The sequence below is a fragment of the Canis lupus genome, chromosome 1, assembly GCF_011100685.1.
Source record: "Canis lupus familiaris isolate Mischka breed German Shepherd chromosome 1, alternate assembly UU_Cfam_GSD_1.0, whole genome shotgun sequence".
Classification (NCBI taxonomy): Eukaryota; Metazoa; Chordata; class Mammalia; order Carnivora; family Canidae; genus Canis; species Canis lupus.
This window is the reverse complement of record NC_049222.1, coordinates 114,969,554-114,989,048: the sequence shown is the minus strand read 5'-3', so window position 1 is coordinate 114,989,048 and position 19,495 is coordinate 114,969,554. Positions and strand designations below refer to the sequence as shown.

The 19,495-nt window shown below is 55.7% G+C and overlaps 3 protein-coding genes across 9 annotated transcripts in view; 1 reads left to right on the top strand and 2 right to left on the bottom strand.

Annotated features, from left to right (window-relative positions):
• Positions 1–136: 136 nt before the first annotated feature.
• Positions 137–9,910, bottom strand: SARS2 (seryl-tRNA synthetase 2, mitochondrial). Of its 3 annotated transcripts, XM_038528952.1 has the most exons (17): positions 9,592–9,908; positions 6,651–6,746; positions 5,243–5,290; positions 5,042–5,131; positions 4,539–4,607; positions 4,403–4,457; positions 3,909–3,972; positions 3,587–3,692; positions 2,705–2,752; positions 2,364–2,472; positions 2,045–2,090; positions 1,874–1,961; positions 1,682–1,791; positions 1,054–1,147; positions 873–965; positions 695–760; positions 137–608 (listed from the first exon to the last, which is right to left on the bottom strand). In XM_038528952.1, exons 1-17 carry the CDS (start codon positions 9,856–9,858, stop codon positions 465–467), a joined length of 1,593 nt encoding a protein of 530 aa, XP_038384880.1. In that variant the 5' UTR covers positions 9,859–9,908; the 3' UTR covers positions 137–464. The 3 variants fall into 3 exon arrangements, with proteins under 3 accessions (XP_038384880.1, XP_038384878.1, XP_038384879.1); XM_038528950.1 differs by lacking the exon at positions 5,042–5,131 and having other exon boundaries at positions 4,403–4,480; positions 4,539–4,679; positions 5,158–5,290; positions 9,592–9,910; XM_038528951.1 differs by lacking the exon at positions 5,042–5,131 and having other exon boundaries at positions 4,539–4,679; positions 5,261–5,290; positions 9,592–9,905.
• A 12-nt stretch (positions 9,911–9,922) lies between these two features.
• On the top strand, positions 9,923–13,583 carry MRPS12 (mitochondrial ribosomal protein S12). 4 transcript variants are annotated; one of them, XM_038528964.1, is made up of 3 exons: positions 9,923–9,947; positions 10,426–10,493; positions 12,738–13,583. In XM_038528964.1, the coding sequence occupies exons 2-3, from the start codon at positions 10,445–10,447 to the stop codon at positions 13,106–13,108; spliced, it is 420 nt and encodes a 139-aa protein (XP_038384892.1). In that variant the 5' UTR covers positions 9,923–9,947; positions 10,426–10,444; the 3' UTR covers positions 13,109–13,583. The 4 variants fall into 4 exon arrangements, with proteins under 4 accessions (XP_038384892.1, XP_038384889.1, XP_038384890.1 ...); XM_038528961.1 differs by lacking the exon at positions 9,923–9,947 and adding an exon at positions 9,982–10,057; XM_038528962.1 differs by lacking the exon at positions 9,923–9,947 and adding an exon at positions 10,056–10,136.
• The window catches only part of FBXO17 (F-box protein 17), a 27,998-nt gene continuing 21,894 nt past the window's right edge, over positions 13,392–19,495 (bottom strand). The window contains exons 5-8 of one of the 2 annotated variants that reach the window (XR_005354645.1): positions 17,950–18,045; positions 16,939–17,074; positions 14,802–15,154; positions 13,392–13,704 (exon numbers count right to left, since the gene is read on the bottom strand). Coding sequence is in view for 1 of the 2 variants with exons in the window: in XM_038528960.1 (XP_038384888.1) it covers positions 15,011–15,154; positions 16,939–17,074; positions 17,950–18,045 (376 nt within the window). In the remaining variant the exon portion in view is untranslated. Of the gene's footprint in view, positions 13,705–14,172; positions 15,155–16,938; positions 17,075–17,949; positions 18,046–19,495 lie in introns of those variants that run through there. The other variant, XM_038528960.1, reaches the window with a different exon arrangement.

Sequence of the window (19,495 nt, the reverse complement as noted above, 5' to 3'; positions counted from 1 at the left end):
GCTCTGGGGGTTGCTGGGGGTTCCTGGCCACGGTCCCCGCAGCCACAGACCCTGGGGCGGTCTGGCACCTCAGCCCAGCTGCCCAGCATCCCCAGCTAGTCGGCCAGGGTCCTTTGCCCACAGATCCACAAAGGCCTTTGTTCTGACCATTTATTGGGGACTTTCTGCTACATCCTGAGGGAAGGAAGGAAGGAGGGCTGGGGACTCTTCCTCTCCTTCCCTGTCCTTACAACCGTCAAGTCCCCAGATGTCCTGCTTTCTGGTGCAGGGTTGGGACTGTCAGTGATGACAGGGTCACTGGCTGGTTCTGAGAAAATTGGGGAAGAAGGGAAGGGGCCCAGGCACGGAGCTGACACGAGGAATGCAGATGTCAGGACAGGCTCAGGAAAATAGGTCCCGGGTTTCCAGAGTCCCCTGAGCTCCAGGAAGCAGCGAAAGCCCTGCTGACCAATGAGGGTGAGCTCTCAGCTCGGAACAGGCTGGCTGGGGAGCCTGGACTTCTGGGGCTGGTTGGGTCCGATGTACTGGAGAGGCACGTGAGTGGGGACAGTGATCCGATCGGTGCCAAGGTAGGGCTGGAGGACAGGGGGCACGAGGACGGAGCCATCCTGGGGACAGAGCAGGCCTCAGGATGCTGCCAGCGCCCCAGGCCTCCCCCCTCTGCCTCCCTGAGGGTGATCTTTCCACCCCTCACCTCTTGCTGGTTGCTCTCCAGGAGGGCGATGAGGAGGCGAGGGACAGCACAGGCCGTGGCGTTCACCTGGGAGAGAGGCATGCTCACGTCCATGTGATGACCTCTACCAGCCTGGGAGAGGCTGAGGCCTAAGAAGGGAGGCTGTGGGGACGGTGGGCAGGGCGGTGCGGGCGCTCACCGTGTGGGCGAACTGCAGTTCCCCGGCCTCCTTCTGGAACATGATGTGCAGCCGGCGGCTCTGGAAGTCTGTGCAGTTGGAGGCGCTGGTGACCTGGGTGAGGGGGTGGGCCAAGAGGGTCAGCTGTGGGGGATCCCATTCCCTGTCCCCACTGCGCGTCCTCACCATATTGGAGGCTCACCTCGCCAAAGCGGCCGCGGCCTGGCATCCAGGCCTCGATATCAAACTTGCGGTAGGCGGGGAGGCCCAGTTCCTGGGTGGGCATGTCCAGGACGCTGCAGCCCAAGAGACAGTTGTCGTGAAGGTCAGAGGATAAGGAGGGGAGGCACGAGGTGGAGAAGGTGGTAGGATGCGGCAGGGTATCGGGGGGCAGGAGTGGAGCGGATGGAGCGAAGAGTGCCACTCTCAGCACCCTGGGTTTGTAACAGGTAACCGGGGAGAAAGCCCACATCCCCCAGCCTCTCTGGAAGCCTAACAGATGAGGCAGGAGGGCGTGGGGCTGCCCACCAGGTCCTGCCCAAAAGGGAAGGGGCAGTGAGGAGCCCCTGGGGTGCAGCGCAGATGGGGCGGCACCTAGGGATGGGAGCCACGAGATGGAAGGGGCCCGGGTCTCCACCCCGGAGCGCCCCGCGCTGCCTTGGCTGCCGTCTCCATCCTGTGGCCTACACGGGATTTTAGACCCAGACACACACCCTGTATATATTCCTAATACGGGAAAAGGGGCCGGAGGGTGGGGGTGTGAGGGTGTTCACGGTGAGGGAGCACTAGCCAGCCCATCCCTCCTCCCTCACCCCTGCCCTTCTCCGCACCGGAAGTGCAGGCCCAGCTCTGTCAAGATCTCCATCTGCAGGGACAGGAACTCATCCAGCAGCTGTGAGCTCTGCTCCAGACCAGGGCCTGTCACCCCAAACATCTCCACCTGGGGCAGCGCAGTGGGCACACGGGTCAGGAGGCCCTGGGTCATTGCGGAGGCCCTCCTCTCCGGTTCCGGCTACACCAACCTTGGTGAAGTGGTGTACTCGATACAGTCCCCGTGGCTCTTTCCCTGTGTCTGTCTCGGCCCGGTAGCAGGTACTAGAACAAACCATCCTGGGGGAGCCAGGGAGGTGGAGTCAGGGAGGGGAGAAGGAACGTCACGGGTGGGGACATGTTCTACAGGAACGGGGCATCACCTGATCGGCAGGTCCCTGAAGGCCACGGAGTGGTCCATGAAGTAGCCTAGGGGGAGAGGGGGACAGGATGGGTCAGCCAGGGCACCACCCACTCACAGGAAACCTCTGGGAGAATTAGAAAAGGTGTCCCCTCTGGTATGTGGCTGGATCCTTACTGTGCTGTTGTGCAGTAAACGACCTACACAACTGTACGTGTTGGCCCTGGGGTCACTGAGACATCCTAGGCAGGTGGCCATCACCCCTAGGATGGCCCTGGTTGTTCCCCTGCAATCTCTGGAGGCATCCTCACCCCTGCTGTTGCCTCCAGGCAGGTGCTTACCTGCAAGCCCCACCTCTGCTGTCCCAGCCAGGTTGAGGTCTTCGAAGCGGGAGGGGTCGATGTTGTAAATCTGGGATGGGTTGGCATTTGGCGTCATCCCACAGCCTTCCTGGGGAGGCCAAGCCATTGAGGTCAGGGGACAGATGACCTCGGCCTCCATGTTGCAGTCACAACCCCCGGTCCTTCCCCGGAAGCTTCTAGAATTGCCCTGGCCTCCCTGTTGTGGCCTGGGACCCTCAACCCAGTCCCAGGGTGGTCTCTGCCGGGGAGATAGGCTGTTCTTTATGAGTGGGGTCCCCAGAACAGGGCCTGGCACACAGCTGGGCGTGGGGAGCACTCACAAACACAGCTCCTCGGAGGAGGTCTGGCACCGTCATGGGGGTGAAGCCCTGTGAAGAGGAAGGGGCTGGCTGAGGCGGCACGGCCTGGACCCCCGCCAGGCCCCAAGCTCAGACCTGAAGAAGCGACACTGCAGAGCTGGCCCATAGCTCCCACCTGTCCTTCTAAAACCCATCCCGCCTCAGAGGAAACCGAGGAAGGCCCGAGTAGGGGGGCTTGGAGCCGTCCCTAGGGCCCCTCTCTGCTGGCGCCTCATGGTTTCCTTGCTCAGTTCATCCGGCCCAGGGTAGTGAGAGGTGTGGCGAAAGCTTTCTGTGGCTCCCCAGTGCCCTCCGGAAATGCCCGAGTCCCTTGCTGCTGCCTACACCCCACGCCTCCAGCTCCTGTTTCAGCAGCACGTTTCCCGACACCCCCTCTATGCTACAGGCAGGCACTGAGGTCACACAGCTCTGGGGCCAGCTCCAGGCAGCGGCCATCAGATCCTGGACTAGTTGCGCCCCCTGGAGGCCTTAATTTCTCCCTCTCTGAAGTGGGGGTAATAGCACCTACACCTAAGGTTGCTTTAAGAATTAAACGTCTTAATAATACACCTAAAGTGGGATGTCTGGATGGCTCAGCGGCTGAGCATCTGCCTTCGGCTTAGGTTGTGACCCAGGGTCCTGGGATCGAGTCCCGCATCGCGTTCCCTACATGGAGCCTGCTTCTCCCTCTGCCTCTCTGTGTCTCTCATCAATCAATAAATAAAATCTTAAAAAAAAAAAAATACACCTAAAGCTCTGTAACCAGTGACTGGAGCAGAGGTTACCCCCCACCTCCCCACCTTGAGCCTTTGAGTCTGTGTCAGTGTCACCCCCTCCAGGCAGCCTGCCCATCCTGGCCCATACCCGGTGGATGAGCTTGTTGAGTGTGAAGTTGACCAGGCCGTGCTGCAGGAGGGCACCAGCCCCACGCAGGTAATAGGAGCGGTGGCCGGACACATGGGACAGGCGCCTGGGAGACAGATGGGCGGACAGGCGGGTGCGTGTGGGCTGGGGCTGGTGGGGGGCGACGGGGGCTCTTCTGCACCCCAGGGCAGAGGCCAGCTGCCAGGCGGGGGACCGGGCATCAAACATTCATGCGGGGTGAGGCCCTGGTGGCTGCACACCTGGTGCTGAGCCAGCTGCTGGGGCGGGGAGGGCGGGGAGGGCCGCGAGCGGGCGGGCTCACTTCTGCCGCAGGATGTCGAGTTTCTCTGCGATTTCCAGGTGGCCCCGGGGTTGGAAGGAGAAAGCTGGATCGGGATGAAAAGCTGGATTAGAGAGACGGCGGGGAGGAGCGGCAGCGAGAGAGAGAGAGAGAGAGAGAGAGAGAGAGAGAGAGAGAGAGAGAGAGACACGGGGAGAGAGGAGAGGAAGGGAGGGGAGATGGTGGCAGAGACGGGACTGGCAAGTGGATTGAGGGATGGAGAGAGACGCGAAGCAAGGGAGAAAAGGGGTGAGAGGGTAAGGGGGAGAGAACATTAGGAAGAAGAAAGAGGGAGGTCGAGAGAGAACCAGAGCCAAAGCCAGAGCCAGAGGGGAGTCAGGCAGGAAAACCCAAGGGAATCCGGGGCCCGAGCGAGACGGGACAGCCTGCTGCGCACACCCAGAGGAGACAGGGCGGAGGAGGGGAGCACCGGGACTCTACAGGCTCCAGCCACATCCGACCCCGGGGCCCCCCACCTGGCTTGTCTCCGACCACGTGGAGCACTCGGGCCTGGCTCTCGTCCCCGGTGGGCTGCAGAGAGACAGCGGGGGGTCCTGAGGAAGGTGGTCCCAGGCGGGCCCCGGGGCTCCCCCACGGCCCATCTCCGCTCACCACATCCGGGTGGGTCCGGTTGGGCAGCTTCAGCGCCTGTAGGTAGAACTGCTCCTTGAGCTGGGTCTCCTTGGGGTACAGGACCGTGAGCTGCTTGCGGATCTCCCGGCCATGTGCCCGCAGACTCTGATACTGGGGGTCCTGGGGGCGGGGCAGGCGGCGTCAGCCCAGGAAGGGGCAGGGTCCCTCAACCACTCTGACCTCGAGCAGAGCCTCGACCTTGCTGGGAGAGCCTCTGTGGCGGACACCCATTGTCTCTTTGTTTTTTTTTTTTGTTTTTTTTTTTGTCTCTTTGGCCCAACATCCTGAATTTCCTTCTGGGAAATTCCCTCACCTCGCTTCACCACCACGTGGTATAACCAGTGGGTCATGGACTCAGGCCTGGCCTACCAGAACATTCCACTGCCTTGGCCACAGTGATTGGCTCAAAGACAGGCATGTGACCCAAGCGCCAGGACTACGGGTGCGGCTATGGGGGGAAGTGGTCCCCTTGGCGCCCCAGCCAGCCTCCCCTTTCCTCTGAGGGGAGAAAGTTGGTCTGGGAACAAGAGGGAAGTAGAACCAAGTATGGAGCCAGGCCCTGGAGCCAGCCTCTTGTTTCATGAACCAACAGATTCACCTGGATGGACAATCCTGTTGTCTTCTGTTACAATGTAGGAATCGGGACTCACTTGGCACCTGCCCGCTCCCCCCAGGGACGGGACATCAGCCCCCTGTAGTACCTGCTGCACTTGACTGTTGTCCTGGTTTACCTGGTAGAAGAGAGGTGGAGGCGGTGATTAGGTTCATGGGCCCGGAAGGAGGGGAAAAAAACAAGGGGTGTAAGGTCAAACAGGGGCAAGAGGTCAGGGGTAGGTGTGTGGAAGGGGTTCTGAATATCTTGCTCTGCAGGTGCCTGGCCAGACAGACCTTCCTCCGCTCTGTGCCTCAGTTTCTCTATCAGGAAAGCCAGGAGGAGGCAAGACAACTGACAGTAATCACACCTGCCGCTCTGTTGACTGAGAGCCACGTCACGCCTGTCTCTGCAGAGGCCTCACGCGGTCCTATCTCTCCATAACCTACTCCACGACGTGGGCATCGGTAAATGACAAAACCGAGACTTGGAGATGTAAAGTCTGTGAACGTGCGACTTCCTATGACTCTGAGCAGCAGACGGAATCAGGCAGACCTGGATCTGAACGTGGGGTGTCTCCCGGATGCGTGTCCTCAGGGCAAATCTCGTCCCTCCTCCGAGCCTCGGGATTCCCATCTGTGAAATGGGCTAATCGGACGTCCCCAGCAGGGCTGCTGCGTGGGTTCCGTGAGATGAGTTAGCACTCACTGAACATTTAACTGTGGTCACTTTTGTTGTCTGCACTGGCTGCTGGCCTGTGACGCATGTAGCCCGGGGCCTGGCGCGCAGGTCCCAGTGTCACAGGGAGATGTAATGAGTCTTGCAATTGGCCTTCGAGGGGAGGGGTGGGTGGAAAGCAGCCCGAATGCCTGGGTGCGAACCCTGCCTCTGCCACTTCTTTCTGGCTGTGACACTGAGGCACATTTTAACATCCTGGGGCCCTGGCTGTGTCAGTTGTAAATTGGGTCCGTGCTGTTCCTGTCTCACAGACTCGTGAGGGTCGCACCCAGAACAGTGCCTGGCACGCAGTGATTGCTATATAAATGTCTGCTGTTAATTTTAGGATTACTTTTCTGCCCCCATGGCAGATGTTATTGGCCATCTAACCCAAGACTATTTGCCTTTCCTCCTCCAATCCCACAGACACCTGACTCAGTTTACCCTCCTTGGGCACTCCCTCCCTGTAGTTCAGGGAACATGGGCTAAGCCAGGGGCTGCCTCTCAAGGAGTCCTAAGGCCACTGTAGTAACTCCATCCCTCCTACTGATGACAGGTGTGGGTGTCGGGTGTCTGGGCCCATGAGGGATGAAGGGACCTTGCTGGATGCTTCAGGAAAGGTCTCCCTGCTCTTGAAAAAGGACATGTGAGCCACCGAAGTCCTGCTTTCTGCCTCTGGCAGAGTCATGCAAAGAGACGCCAGCCATCGTGGACTGCGAGAGGGGAAACTGAGGTCGAATCAGCACAGTGAAGCCCCCCCAACCTAGGACCCCCATGCTCACCAGCAGGGCCCGTACTGCCTCAGCCACAGTCCCCTTCTCTTCCTCCAGACTCCGGATCTGCTCCTGCAGCTGCCTCAGCTCCTGCCATGTTGAGATCTGGGGGTGGACACAGAGGGAAAGGTGTGAAGTGGCCTCTGTCTCCTGCCCCTTCTCGCTGGAGCCTGTCCCTCTGGCCACCTGGACCCCAGTGGCCCGTCTCCCCTCCTGCCCTCTCATGCTAGAGCTCCCTGGTGTAAGGCACGTGGCTGCCCAGAATTTAGATACATTTCCCAGCCTCCCTTGCAGCTGTGTGTGCTCCTGGATCCAAGACCAACCAATGGACATGAGTGGGAATGTGAGTCTTCGGTCACCTCCTTAAAGATAAGTCCCCATGCTGGACTTTCTGTCTCTCACTCCCTTGGACTGGATGATGGACTCTGAGGAGGGTCAAACCGGGCAGCATCCTAAGGGATGCGGAGCAAGAAGATGAAAGGACCCTCCATGCTGAAGGGCATGAGCTGAGGCCCTGCCAGCACTCACCTCTGAGTCTCACAGATGAGAAGCAGCCTCTGTCCTATGGGGCTGTGTGCTAAACCTGTCCCCTCCACATGCAGGCTCAGCTCTTGTTCATGGGCACCCCTACTGCTATGAGGTCCTTCTGTGAGAGCCCACATCCCTGGGCAAACCCCACTGACCTTCTTTGGCTGCAGCTCTCCCTTTGACAAAATGGGGCAAACAACATAGCCCTACCCTCTGGGGCTGGAAGCCAGAAGGGGAGAGCAGGCCACAAAGTGGTTGGCTACCCACTGGGGGGCTCCCCCTGGATGTCCCCTGAACACTCCACCACTCACTACGTGTAAGAGTGCCTTGAGGAAAAGCATCTCTCCCCCAGATCTGGCCCACAAACTCCCATCCCCTACCCCAGAGCCCTGAGCCTCCTGCTGGATGCCACCCCAGCTCTGTGGCCAGGTACCATGTCCTGACCTTTCTGCCTCAGGAACATCCATCAGGTCTGTCCTCCTCCCATCCCTTGACTCCTGCCCCAATCCAGATCCTGTCCTCTCCCATGAGGACCCCTGTGCCAGCCTCTCAGCCTGCAGGCTCACCTCCTCCAGCCAGAGTTCCTACACAATCCATCTCCTGCCTGAAAGCACCCAGCTCCCCAGGGTTCCTAGGAACAATTCACATGCCTTCTTATTGCCCATAAAGCCACAAGCCATATTTTTCTTCAAACTTCATGCCCTAAAGAAGTTTTGCAAGCTTTGGGATGTGATCCATTAGTAGGTTATGAATAATTTAGGATCTCTAAACCAGCACTTTAAAAGGCTATGGTAGGGGTGCCTAGGTGGCTCAGTTGGTCAGGTGTCTGACTTTGGCTCAGATCATGATTGAAGGGTCCTAGGTTCAGCCCTGTGTCAGGCTCTGCACTCAACAGGCAGTTTGCTTCTACCTCTCCCTCTGTTCCCCTGCTACCTTCATGCACTCACTCTCTCTCTCTCTCATAAATAAATAAAATCTTAAAAAAAAAATAGGGATGCCAGGATGACTCAGTGGTTGAGCGTCTCCCTTCGGCTCAGGACGTGATCCCCGGGTCCTGGGATTGAGTCCAGCATTGGGCTCTGTGCAGGAAGCCCTGCTTCTCCTTCTGCCTATGTCTCTGCCTCTATCTGTGTGTGTCTCTCACGAATAAATTTTTTAAAAAAGATCTTTAAATAAATAAAGAAATGGCTATGGTAAAATATACATAAAATTTGCCATTTTAACCATTTTTAAGTGTATAGTTCAGTGGCATTAACTGCATTTGCAACGCTAAGCAGCCCTCTCCACCATCCACCTCTGGAACTTTATCTTCCCAAGCTGAAACTCTACACCATCTTCCCATTCCCCGCTCTCCCCAGCCCCTGGCAACCACCACTCTATTTTCTGTCTCTGTGAATTTGACTACTCTAGGTACCACGTATGAATGGAATCATACAGTTTTGTCTTTTTGTGATAGCCCTATTTCACTTAGCATAACGTCCTCAAGGTTCATTCATGTTGTAGCACGTGTCACAATGTCCTTCCCTTTTTACTGAATCATATCCCACTGTAACGTATGTACCACATTTTGTGTATCTATTCATCCATCCATGGGCACTTGGGTCGCTTCCATCTTTCGGCTCCTGTAAATAATCTTGCTATGAACGTGGGTACACAAATACCTGTTCAAGTCCCTGCTTTCCCTTCTTTGGGGAATATACCCAGAAGTGGGATTGCTGGATAATATGGTAATTCCATGTTTAATTTCTTGAGGAACAGCCACACTTTTTAAGTAATTTTTCTGGGCCTTAGTTTCTCCTCTAATGAGGGCCATCATGGCACCATAGGGTGGTTGTGAAACTGAAATGAGGCAAAAATGTACAGAGCCCTTAGAACAGGACCCTCCTTAGCACCCCAGCAAGGTCTAGCAACATGGTGGCTCTGCTTCTCGTTCCGTGGCAGGTAATATTATATATTATTTACCCCCTTATCCTCAACACCTGGGACATAGTAGATGCTGCTGACATAGCTGCAGGTAGAACGATTCATTCATTAAATATTTAGCTGCCTGCTACCCGTGGGGCAGGGGCAGGACTCTACCTCTTACTCTCCAAAGGCAGATCCCTCCACCCTCTGATTTACACCCCACCCCTCATTTTTTGCCCCTTTCCCCCATTTTTTTGTGGTCTTAAGCTTGGCATGTGGGAAGTTCCTAAGCGCAAAGCAGGTATTCGGCACGCTTTATGAAACAGACGCTTCATGGGTGTGTAGACACGAGGACCCTGGCACTCCGTGCATAACTGGCACATACGTGGGTGCCAAGCACGTGTCGGCTAAACCCGGGAAAGAACTAACATTCCTGCGATAGGTTCGCCCCCTGCCGGAGAGTCTCCTGCAAGCCCCGCGCGGCCCCGCGGCTGACGGCCGGCGCAAGCGCACTCACGATCGCGGGCAGGTCTTCCGGCCGCAGCTCCCCCTTGCGGAGCTGCAGGGCGCGCGCGGCCTCTTCCGGGCATGCGCACAGGCGCTCCATGTCCAGCTCGGGGAGCGCGCTGTAGCCCTCGCGCGCGTGCTCGTACAGGAGGTTCCGGTCTCGTCTCTCCGTGGCGAAAGTTCTCCTCGGGCTGTGGCTGCGGACGCAGCCTCTCCGGGGCCGAAGACCCCGACCAGCCACCAAAAGCCACAAGCGGCGCGCCATGGACGCAGCCATCTTGGACAGGGGACAAGGAGTCGCGCACCCTTCGCCCCGCCCACTCCGCGTTTAGACCAATTGCAAAGCAGCTGCGACCCGGGAAGGCGGTGAGCGCCGCTCGCGTCTGCGACGCAGTTCGGAAGGAAAAACTGACCGAGATTGGCTCTGTCGTTGACCAATCGTGGTCTACGCCCCGCCCCCTCAGCGTACACGACAGGCAGGTCCAGCCAATCCCTGGCAGGGTGGCCTCCGGGCGGGCTAGAGGTCGCTTCAGCGTGCCTGCGGACCTTGCTGGGGTGGGTGGTGGAGCCCCTGCTTCTCAGGACTTCCCGGGTCTCTCCTCAGTTTCCCTTCTGTGTGCGGGGATTGGGGGGTGGGGAGAGGTCGCTGGGTGCCCGGAGTCTACTCAGAGCGAAAGTAAAATTGACGGAGGGAATTTGTGTCAGCAGCGTGAGGGGTTAGACTGTCAGGAAATTCCTCGGATTTAAATCCGAAGGCTCTGAGGACGGGATGGGAGGATTTGGGCCCTGCCCGGGCTACGGCCAGTCCCCTTTTCCTTCCTGATTCTCTTATCCTCCAACGCAGGGACCCTGCAGACGGCGGGATGTCCTGGTCCGGCCTTCTCCGTGGCCTCCGCGCGTCCCTAAGTTACGGTAAGTTGGGATCTCGAGCTGCAGAGACGCAGCTGGACGAGGGTTTTCCGCGCTGGGACTTGGGTGCCTCTGCCGCAGCCCCCGGGGAATCGCGGTTTAAAACTAGGGATGCGTGGTGGGTGTTAGCAGAGCTCCCGCTGCAGGGGTGACGGGGGAAGTCGTTGCATTGGGGGCGTCGTCGGGTCGGTTGGGTCAATTATCGATTTCTTCAGCAAATACTTATTAAATAACCCCTCCCCGCCCCCCCCCCGTGGGTGAGACATCCAAGCAAAGCGTTTAACTCATTCGTTCAGCTGGTATTTTTCAAGATCCTAGTGTGTGCCAGGTACGGAGGGGGATGCTTAATTTACGTCCTTACTGGCTCTAGGGACATCACGTCCTTCTCCTGGCCATGCCCTTTGCGAGGTATTTCGGTCATTTATTCACTCTTTGCAATATTTATTAAGCACTTTCTGGTTGCCACTCACTAAGGATCACATGACAGGCTTGCACCCTGCCAGGGAACTGGGGTAGATTTTTTTTTTTATTTTAATTTTTTTAAGATTTTATTTACCCATGAGAGACACACAGAGGCGTAGAGACACAGGCAGAGGGAGAAGCAGGCTCCTTGCGGGGAGCCTGATGCAGGATTGGATCTCAGGATCACAAGCTGAGCTAAAGGCAGGTGCTCAACCCCTGAGCCATCCGGGTGTCCCAACTCTGGGCTGGCTTGACATGTGTCTCTAAGGGTAGCCCCTCATACACGTACTGCGGGGGGGTGGCGGGGGGTAGGTGTGATTATGGTGCCTGTGACACAGTGAGGACATGGAGGGGCAGAGTCTTGCTTAAGGCATACCACTTGGAAGAGGCTATCACCAAGAGGAAGAAGGGGAATATCTCATCCCTTTTAAGGATTTTGCTGTAATTTGACACATAAGGAGACATGGAAATAGACATAGGGCCAGGACTGGCCCTGGATATGGAGGGACTGTAAAGTTTGGGTGCAAAAAGGCATCCATGCTAGTGACAGGAAAAGGATAACCTAAAGCCCTGAACTGGGAGCTCCAGGAGGATGTGCCAAGGGCTGTCTCTGTCACCACCGTGCCTCCAGGATTGGGGCCAAGACAGGGTGCTCAATGAATGTTTGCTGAAGAGGATCCAGTTATGGTGGTATCTTCTGACATCCTACATCCTACATCCTACATCCTATCCATAAGCAAGTCCCATCAGTCTGCCTTGGAAATATATAGCTCTGCTCCCCCCCACCCCCAGTCTTCTTAGTAGACTGCAGCCACACTGGTCTTTCTTCCTTTTTTTTTTTTTTTTTTTAAGATTTTATTTATTTATTCATGAGAGACACACAGAGAGAGAGAGAGAGAGAGAGAGAGGCAGAGACACAGGCAGAGGGAGAAGCAGGCTCCCTGTGGGGATCCCGATGTGGGACTTGATCCTGGGACCCTGAGATCACACCCTGGACTGAAGGCGGTGCTAAACCGCTGAGCCACCTGGGCTGCCCGACTGGTCTCCTTTCTGTTGGTGTTTCTGGGGACACTGGCTGGAGCAGGATGAGCAAGGGGGCTAGTAGGGGAGATGAAGGTCAGGGAAGTAATGGGGGCAGATCAACTGGGGCCTCATGGGCCATGGGAAGGACTTTGTCTCTTGCCTAAGTCAGAGGGCACCGCAGGGGGGAGGGCTCTGAGCAGGGGAGGGACATGGCCTGACCCAGGTGTCCACAGGGTCCCTCCAGCTGCATGTGGGGACTAGAGTGTAGGAGGAGGGAGGAGTAGGGATCAAGAGATGAGCCTGGACAGGCCCAGAGTTGATGCAGTGGAGAGAGGAAGGGGTCTATATGAAAGTTCAACTGACATCATCTACTTATGGGGGCTGGAAGTGAGTATGACAGGGAGGAGGAGGGACCCCTCCCCAAAATATCCCGTTGGGTTGCTCTGGAGGTGGCGTGAGTTAAGGTGGGTACAGTGCACAGAACAGTCCCTGACATGGTGTTAATCTGTTCGCTTTTATTATTATTTTTAAGCAGCATTAAAGTCAGTATCTTCCTTGCAGCATAAAATGAGTTAATCCACATTAAATGTTTAAAACAGAACCTGACATGTGATGGTTGCCCAGTAAACATTACTACTCCTACTTGTGACCGCCCCTAGACATAAACACATCCTTGTAGAGTGCTTGGAACAGTGCCCAGAACTCTTACCCCTTCACTGGGATAATAACCATCCCCTGTTGTCCCCGGTTGTGTGTCTCCAGGCCAAGCCCTGGCCTCCCAGCTGTGGACCACCCGCACCATGGCCACCCTGAACCAGATGCATCGCCGGGGGCTTCCGAAGTGGCCGCCTCCACCTCTGGGCCCCACGGCTGGCCGGCCACAGCTGAAGGGAGTGGTTTTGCGCACATTCATCCGAAAGCCCAAGAAACCCAACTCGGCCAACCGCAAGTGCTGCCGTGTGCGGCTCAGCACAGGCCGAGAGGCTGTATGCTTCATCCCCGGAGAGGGTCACAGCCTGCAGGAGCACCACGTCGTGCTCGTGCAGGGTGGCCGCACCCAGGACCTGCCTGGCGTGAAGCTCACTGTCGTGCGTGGCAAGTACGACTGTGGCCATGTGCAGAAGAAGAAGTGACTGTCCGGGCCGCAGCAGGCTGGGGTTCACCCAGAACAGGATCTTTCTCTCTGGAGGCCTGCAGTATTCTTGGGAAGCTATTCCAGTTCTGGAAGCACCTGGTCCTGGGTTTAAGTCCTGGCTTCGCCTCTTCCATCTGGAACACTGCTTGCCCATAGGGGTTCTGGATGTGAGTTAGGAAAAGCACCCCTCTGTCCACACCCTTGCCTTCCTTGTGTAGTGCATTGACTCAAGGGACCTCTTCTGCTGAGATAAGGAAGGCCCTGTACTGCTGTCTCTGGGAAGGGGTTGCAATAAATACAGACACACACACCCCCATGGTTGTAATGTGAACCCTCTTGCACAATATTTGCCTGCTGCGTGGTATTAGCCACTGACATCCCTTATGGGCTTCAGTTTTCTCCAGAAAATAGCTCTACCCATAGTATCCTCCTTGTTGGGTTTGGTGAAGATTAAATTTGTTGCTCTGAGTGTATGACATGCAGGTGGCTACTCTGTTGGGAGTTTTGGAGTCAGGTAGGCAGCACCAAGGTCCATTTCCCTTTCCTGCAGTCCCAGGATCTGGGCAAGGACAGCCGGGTCCTCCAGCTTCCTATCTGTGGAAGGGGTATTGAAAGGATCAGATGGGATGCACTGCTGCCTGCCTGGGAGCTGTTCTGGGTTATTTTCAGACTCACACACACCTGGGTCTGAATCCTGGCTCTCCCTCTTTGTTCTGTGACTTTGGATATGTTTGTTCCTCCCTCAAGAAGTGGCACCAAGAGTAATACTGACCTCACCTGACCACGTGCTTGGCCATGTTAGATTTTACCATTTGGGAGCTGTCCTTCTATCACTGGGCTTGGTGCAGGTCCTGCTTCCCCTGCTTACCTACCGGGTGACCTTGGGCAGGCCATTTAAACTCTGAGCCTGTTTCCTCCTGGACCAAATAACAGCGCCTGCCTTCCATTTACTGCATGGAGCTTTGTACACCTAAAGTTCTCATGGTTGGAAACCTCCCACAAGGCCTTTTAGGATCAGGGCTGGGGGTGGACAGTGCATTGATCATAGATAAAAGTCCCCTGTCATTTCACATTTAGCACCAATTTTATTGAGCTAGTTTGTTGGCTGTGCCCAGCTGGGGAGATAGCAGGAGACACCAGGGAGGCAGGCAGGCGCTCTTTCCCTTGTGGCATGCCTTGCTCCTGGAGTCTGAACACCAGAGAGTAGAGAAAAGCAGTCTGTTGCCCAGCAGGAGGGGAGCTGTCCTGAGGGGGCAGGAGGTAGGGTGGGGGACATGGTTTGGGGATCAGCGGGGATTCCAGAATTCTGAAAGAAACAGCACCAGTCAGGCCCAATGGGCAGGTGCTGATAGGTGGTGCTGGAGGAGGTTGCACAGGCCCCACGTCCGAATCCCAGAGACTCCCCAAGACTGCAGAGAGGGTCCCCTTTGATGCTCCTGTTAGTGACCTCAAGGATAGATCCCCGCCTAACCTCTGCTCCCTGCTAGCTGCTGGGATCCCCCCCAGTCACTGTCCCAGGTTGTCAGCAGCTTTCCCCCACTATTCCAAATCCTGGTTTGGCCTTTGTGTGTTGACTCAGTCTACTGACCGACATCCACGCATGTAAGAAAACAATTTGCAAGCAAAGTAAACATCTCTGAGTCACTTTGAGTGACTTCCCCCACCCCAGGAAGCTGGGGCAGTGTGAGCACCTTGGTTGGATCCCAGTTTCTTGCACAGCATGTGGGCCACCATGCTGAAGCAGTAGCAAGTGGGGTTCACTGGAGGTCTGCCGGGAATGGGCCACATGGGACTCCCACTGTCTACATGCTTCTGGCTCCCGGCTGCAAGGCTGCTCTTGACCAATGATGATGTCCGGCAGATGGCAGTACATTCTGGAAGGCTGGGTCACCCTGGTTGGCTAGGACAGGCGGATCCTGACCCTCACACTGGAGTGGGTCACCAGGGCACCATAGTGCCCGACCCAGGAACGCGTGTCTCTCCCATACTGCTCAAAAGACACGTAGCGGATGCCCTTGCCGAAGTTGGTGAAGACATGAGACACCTGCATGGGGAAGGAGAGCGAGAAAGTGAGGACCTGTGGGGCCTTCTCTTCCTCCACTTCCTCAACAGGCGCTCCCCAAGGACTGGCGAGGTACCAGGCCCTGCTCTAGGTGCTGGGGATACAGCAGTGAAGAAAACAAAAAGGTCCTTCCCTGGTAAAGCTGACAATCAATTTTTTTTTTTAAAGATTATTTATTTATTCATTCATGAGAGACACAGAAGGAGAGAGAGGCAGACACAGGCAGAGGGAGAAGCAGGCTCCATGCTGGGAGCCTGACGTGGGACTCGATCCCGGGTCTCCAGGATCACGCCTCGGGCCAAAGGTGGCACTAAACTGCTGAGCCACTGGGACTGCCCAAAGCTGACAATCTAGAAGGAGAGTCAGACTCTGAAGACAGCTGCAGGTAAGGGGCAGGGGCGTGAGGTTGTTAAGTGAGTGAGCGGAGGCACCACTAAGGCACTATTTAGCAGAGACCTGAAGCGGGGAAGGAGCCATGTGGGGATCAGGTCAAAGAGTGTTCCAAACAGAGGAACAGTCAGCGCAAAGGCCCTGAGGTAGAATTGTGTCTGGAGCAGAGTGAGAGGAGAACAGGAGGTGGTGTCAGGGGTAAAGGGCTGATCATGAGGGACCTTGTGGACCATTGCAGGACTTTGGCTTCTGGCTTTTCTTATCTTGTGAAGACTTTTTTTGTTGAGATAATATTCACTTAACAAACTGCTCCATTTAAAACTACAATTTCATGGTTTTTAGTATATTCACAATGTTCTGCAACTATGACCACTATCTAATTCTGGAACGTTTCCATCACCCCAGAAAAAAGCCTCATATCCATTAGCTGTCACTTCCAATTCCTCCTCCTAGCCAACCTATCTGCTTTCTCTTTCTATGAGCTTTGCTGCTTCTGGACATTTTGTATAAATGCAATCCTACAATATGTGGCCTTCTGTGCCTGGCCTCTCACTTAGCATCCCACTGTCAGGGTTCATCCATGCTGTAGCATGGATCCACACTTCATCCCCTTTTATAGCTGCATGATAAAACTTGGGCTTTTCCTCTGAGATGCAGCCCTTGGAGGAGAGGCTTGTGATCTGACTCACTTTTAAATGGGCTCTTTCTGGATCTGTGTTGGGTGGGGAGGAGGAGATCAGGAGAGGAAACAAGGCCACCTCAAAAGTTACTTTGATTTTTTTTTTTTTTTCAGAGAGAGTGTGCCCAAGCTGGGGGTGGGGGCGGAGGTGCAGAGGGAGAGAGAGAATCATAAGCAGGCTCCGACCCAGTGCTCAGTCTCACGACCCTGACATCACAACCCAAGCTGAAATCAAGAGTCAGATGCTTAACTGACTGGGCCCCAGGCGCCCCATAAAAGTTACTTTGGTAACTGATGTGATGACTCCATGCACAAGCTTGGGAGCCCGCCTGGGTGTGCATGGAGCCCAGCATACTTTAGTGTGACTCGGGGCCAGTCACTTAACTTTCCATGCCTCAGTTTCCTCGGCTCTAGAATGGGGATAGAGCAAGGACTTTGATTTGCCCCCCTCCCCCCCGCATCCCAAGCATCTAGAGCAGTGCCCAGCACACACCGCAGGTGGTCTGCTAATAAAATGAATCGGTTGGCAAAACTCATGGAAGAGTGTCCAGGATGAAGTAAGGGCTTGGTGATTGTTAGTGGTTATTGTGAGAGACATCCGGTCGTGGTGAGGGCTGAGAAGGGAAGCTGAGCAGGCAGGCGGTGGGGTGTGTCTTTGCGCAGGCCAGGGGTAGTGTGGAAGGCAGTCTGGACCCACCTGTCGGCAGCCTCTCTCAGTCCACTGAAGAACTGGGTTGGGTGAGGCCGAGAACTTGACCACTTCGTTTTCATACGTGTCCAGGAGGCGGACCCGGAGCCGGTAGATGCAGCCACAGTTCTCTCTTGCACCCCACCTGCCAGGTGGTGGTGAGCCTTGATGCCCCCGCCACCCACCTGGTCTCCAGGATGGGGAGAGGGAGGCTGAAGGTTAAGCCTCCCTGTACCCCAGTGAGGGGCGCACACACCCACACTACATACAGAGAAGTCAGGGCCTGGGAATTTGCTGGGAGGAGCCTGGGTGCTCCTGGGGTGGATTCTAGAGGCTTTGCGTTGGATGTGTGCATGCCCGTGTGTGTGTGTGTGTGTGTGTGTGTGTGTGTGTGTAGGGGGAAGGAGTATGATGTCTGGGGTGGAACCACAACCCCTTGGCTCCCCGACCCCAAGGAGGGGAGGAGGAGCCTGGGTATTTCTGGGGAGGAGCCAGAGCCAGGGGGAAGAAACTAGACTTTGTGTGGAGGAGCAAGAGCTTGAAGGAAGAGCCTGAGTGCTTTGTGAAGGAACCGGGGTGCTCTGGAACCAGTGCCCCCTGCCAACTCTGCCCCTCTAAGTCTCAGTTCTCAGGACACAGTGCTCTGAACCTTTTTGAGGCCTTGGGTATCTACAGGCCCTTAGGGTTCGTGCTGAGTGTGGGCAATGAGGGTGGAGTGGGTGAGATGGGGCGCTTATTTCAGACCAAGCCAGTCAGTGGCTCCCTTGTCAACCTGGGGCCCCCTGAAGAGGGACAGGGAAGCGTGCAGGGGGTGGGGGCTCCTCAGGACCCCCCCCCCCCTCCCCCCCCCGGCTGCCGCCTCTGAAACATGAGAGCATCCTTTCCCCTCTCACCCTCACTATGAAGGGCGCACAGTAGCCGTGGCCAGGCCAGGGGGCTGATAGGTGCACAGGGAACCCTTTCAGCAGAACTGCTGCCAGCCCTGAGGGTGTTCAGAGCAGGTTGCCATATTTTACTCACCAGTCGGCCACACAGATCTCGATCTGGGCACTGTCCAGCAGCTCCTGCCACACTCCCTCCATCACCAAGTCTACCAGCTGCCTCTTGAAGCACCATCTGGGAAGGGGAGATGGTGTAGGGGTGAGGCAGAAAGTCACAGCCCAAAATGACCTCCTCCAAGAAGCCTCCCAACACCCCTGTGTGAAGCAGGCCCATGGGGTTCACTCTACTAGACAAGATGTATGATAGGCTGGGCATTCCCCCCCACCATGCTCTGGGCTCCAGGAGGCTGACCTGTATGTCCCTGTATGTCCCTAGAACTGTGGGGACTAGAACATGAGGACACATGGAGGCTCACATTGAGCAGGGAATTCTGGAGCCTCCTAAAGTGCAGAGCCCCAGGGTCTGAGATTGCACTGCCTGTATGGATAGGCCTCCCTTACCCTCCCCTTTCTGCTGGGTCAGCCAATGGGAAGCTCTAGCAGGAGAGGGAAGGAGAAGAGTAAAATCAGGTTATTTAGCCTCCTGGCTCCCTCCAAAGGGATCACTGAGGGACTGCTGTGTCTCTCCATGGAAGGGCACAGCTCCACAGGGCCCTCTCCTCACAGCCTTCCCTCTCTTATGGCTCAGGAACTGCTTCCTCCCCTTACCCTTGTCAGGCCTAGGGCTGGTAATGACCCTTTCCCTCACTGTTATCAGCCCGGGGTTCATGTCGTATCCTTTGTGTCTGCCTACACCTTTGTAAACAGTCCATCTCCCCTAATTTGAATATGCCATCGTCATAGAAATAGTGTAGTCCTGGTGGAAGAGCTGATAAGCTGACCAGTGGAAGAGAACAGAGGGCTCAGGGACAGACCTAGGTATATACGGAAACTGTAAGTGATAGACGCAGCACACCACATTCAAAGGTGGATTAAAGATCTAAATGTGAAGGATAGGGGATCCCTGGGTGGCTCGTCAGTTTAGCGCCTGCCTTCCGCCCAGGGTGTGATCCTGGGTACCCGGGATCGAGTCCCACATCGGGCTCCCTGCATGGAGCCTGCTTCTCCCTCTGCCTGTGTCTCTGCCCCTCTCTCTCTGTGTCTATGAATAAATAAATAAAATCTTAAAAAATAAAACCTTTAAAAAATAAAAAAAATAAATGTGAAGGATAAAACTGAAGTTACTGGAAGAGATTATGAGAGAATACTGTTAGGATCTAGGGGTAGGGAGGGATTTTTTACACAAAATTTCAAAAAGATTCTAAAGCAAAGGAGAGATGAATTTGATCCTATGAAAATAACAGAACACCATGGACAGGTACAGTTAATACCAACGGTAGAGTGAGAGATTCCCACAACGTCCAGGATGGACAAGGGGCTAACACTTAAAAGATGCAAGGAGTTCTTGCTTGTTTGTTTTTTTTTAAAGATTTTTTATTTGTTTATTCATGACCGAGAGAGCTTATAAAACCGTGCCTGGCGGGCCCTCCACAAGTATTTGACCGAATGAGTGAACGAGGGAAGGAGAAGGTGAAGGTGAGTGAGGATGAGGACCGAGGGGTTGGTCCCTCTCCTTCCTCGGGGCC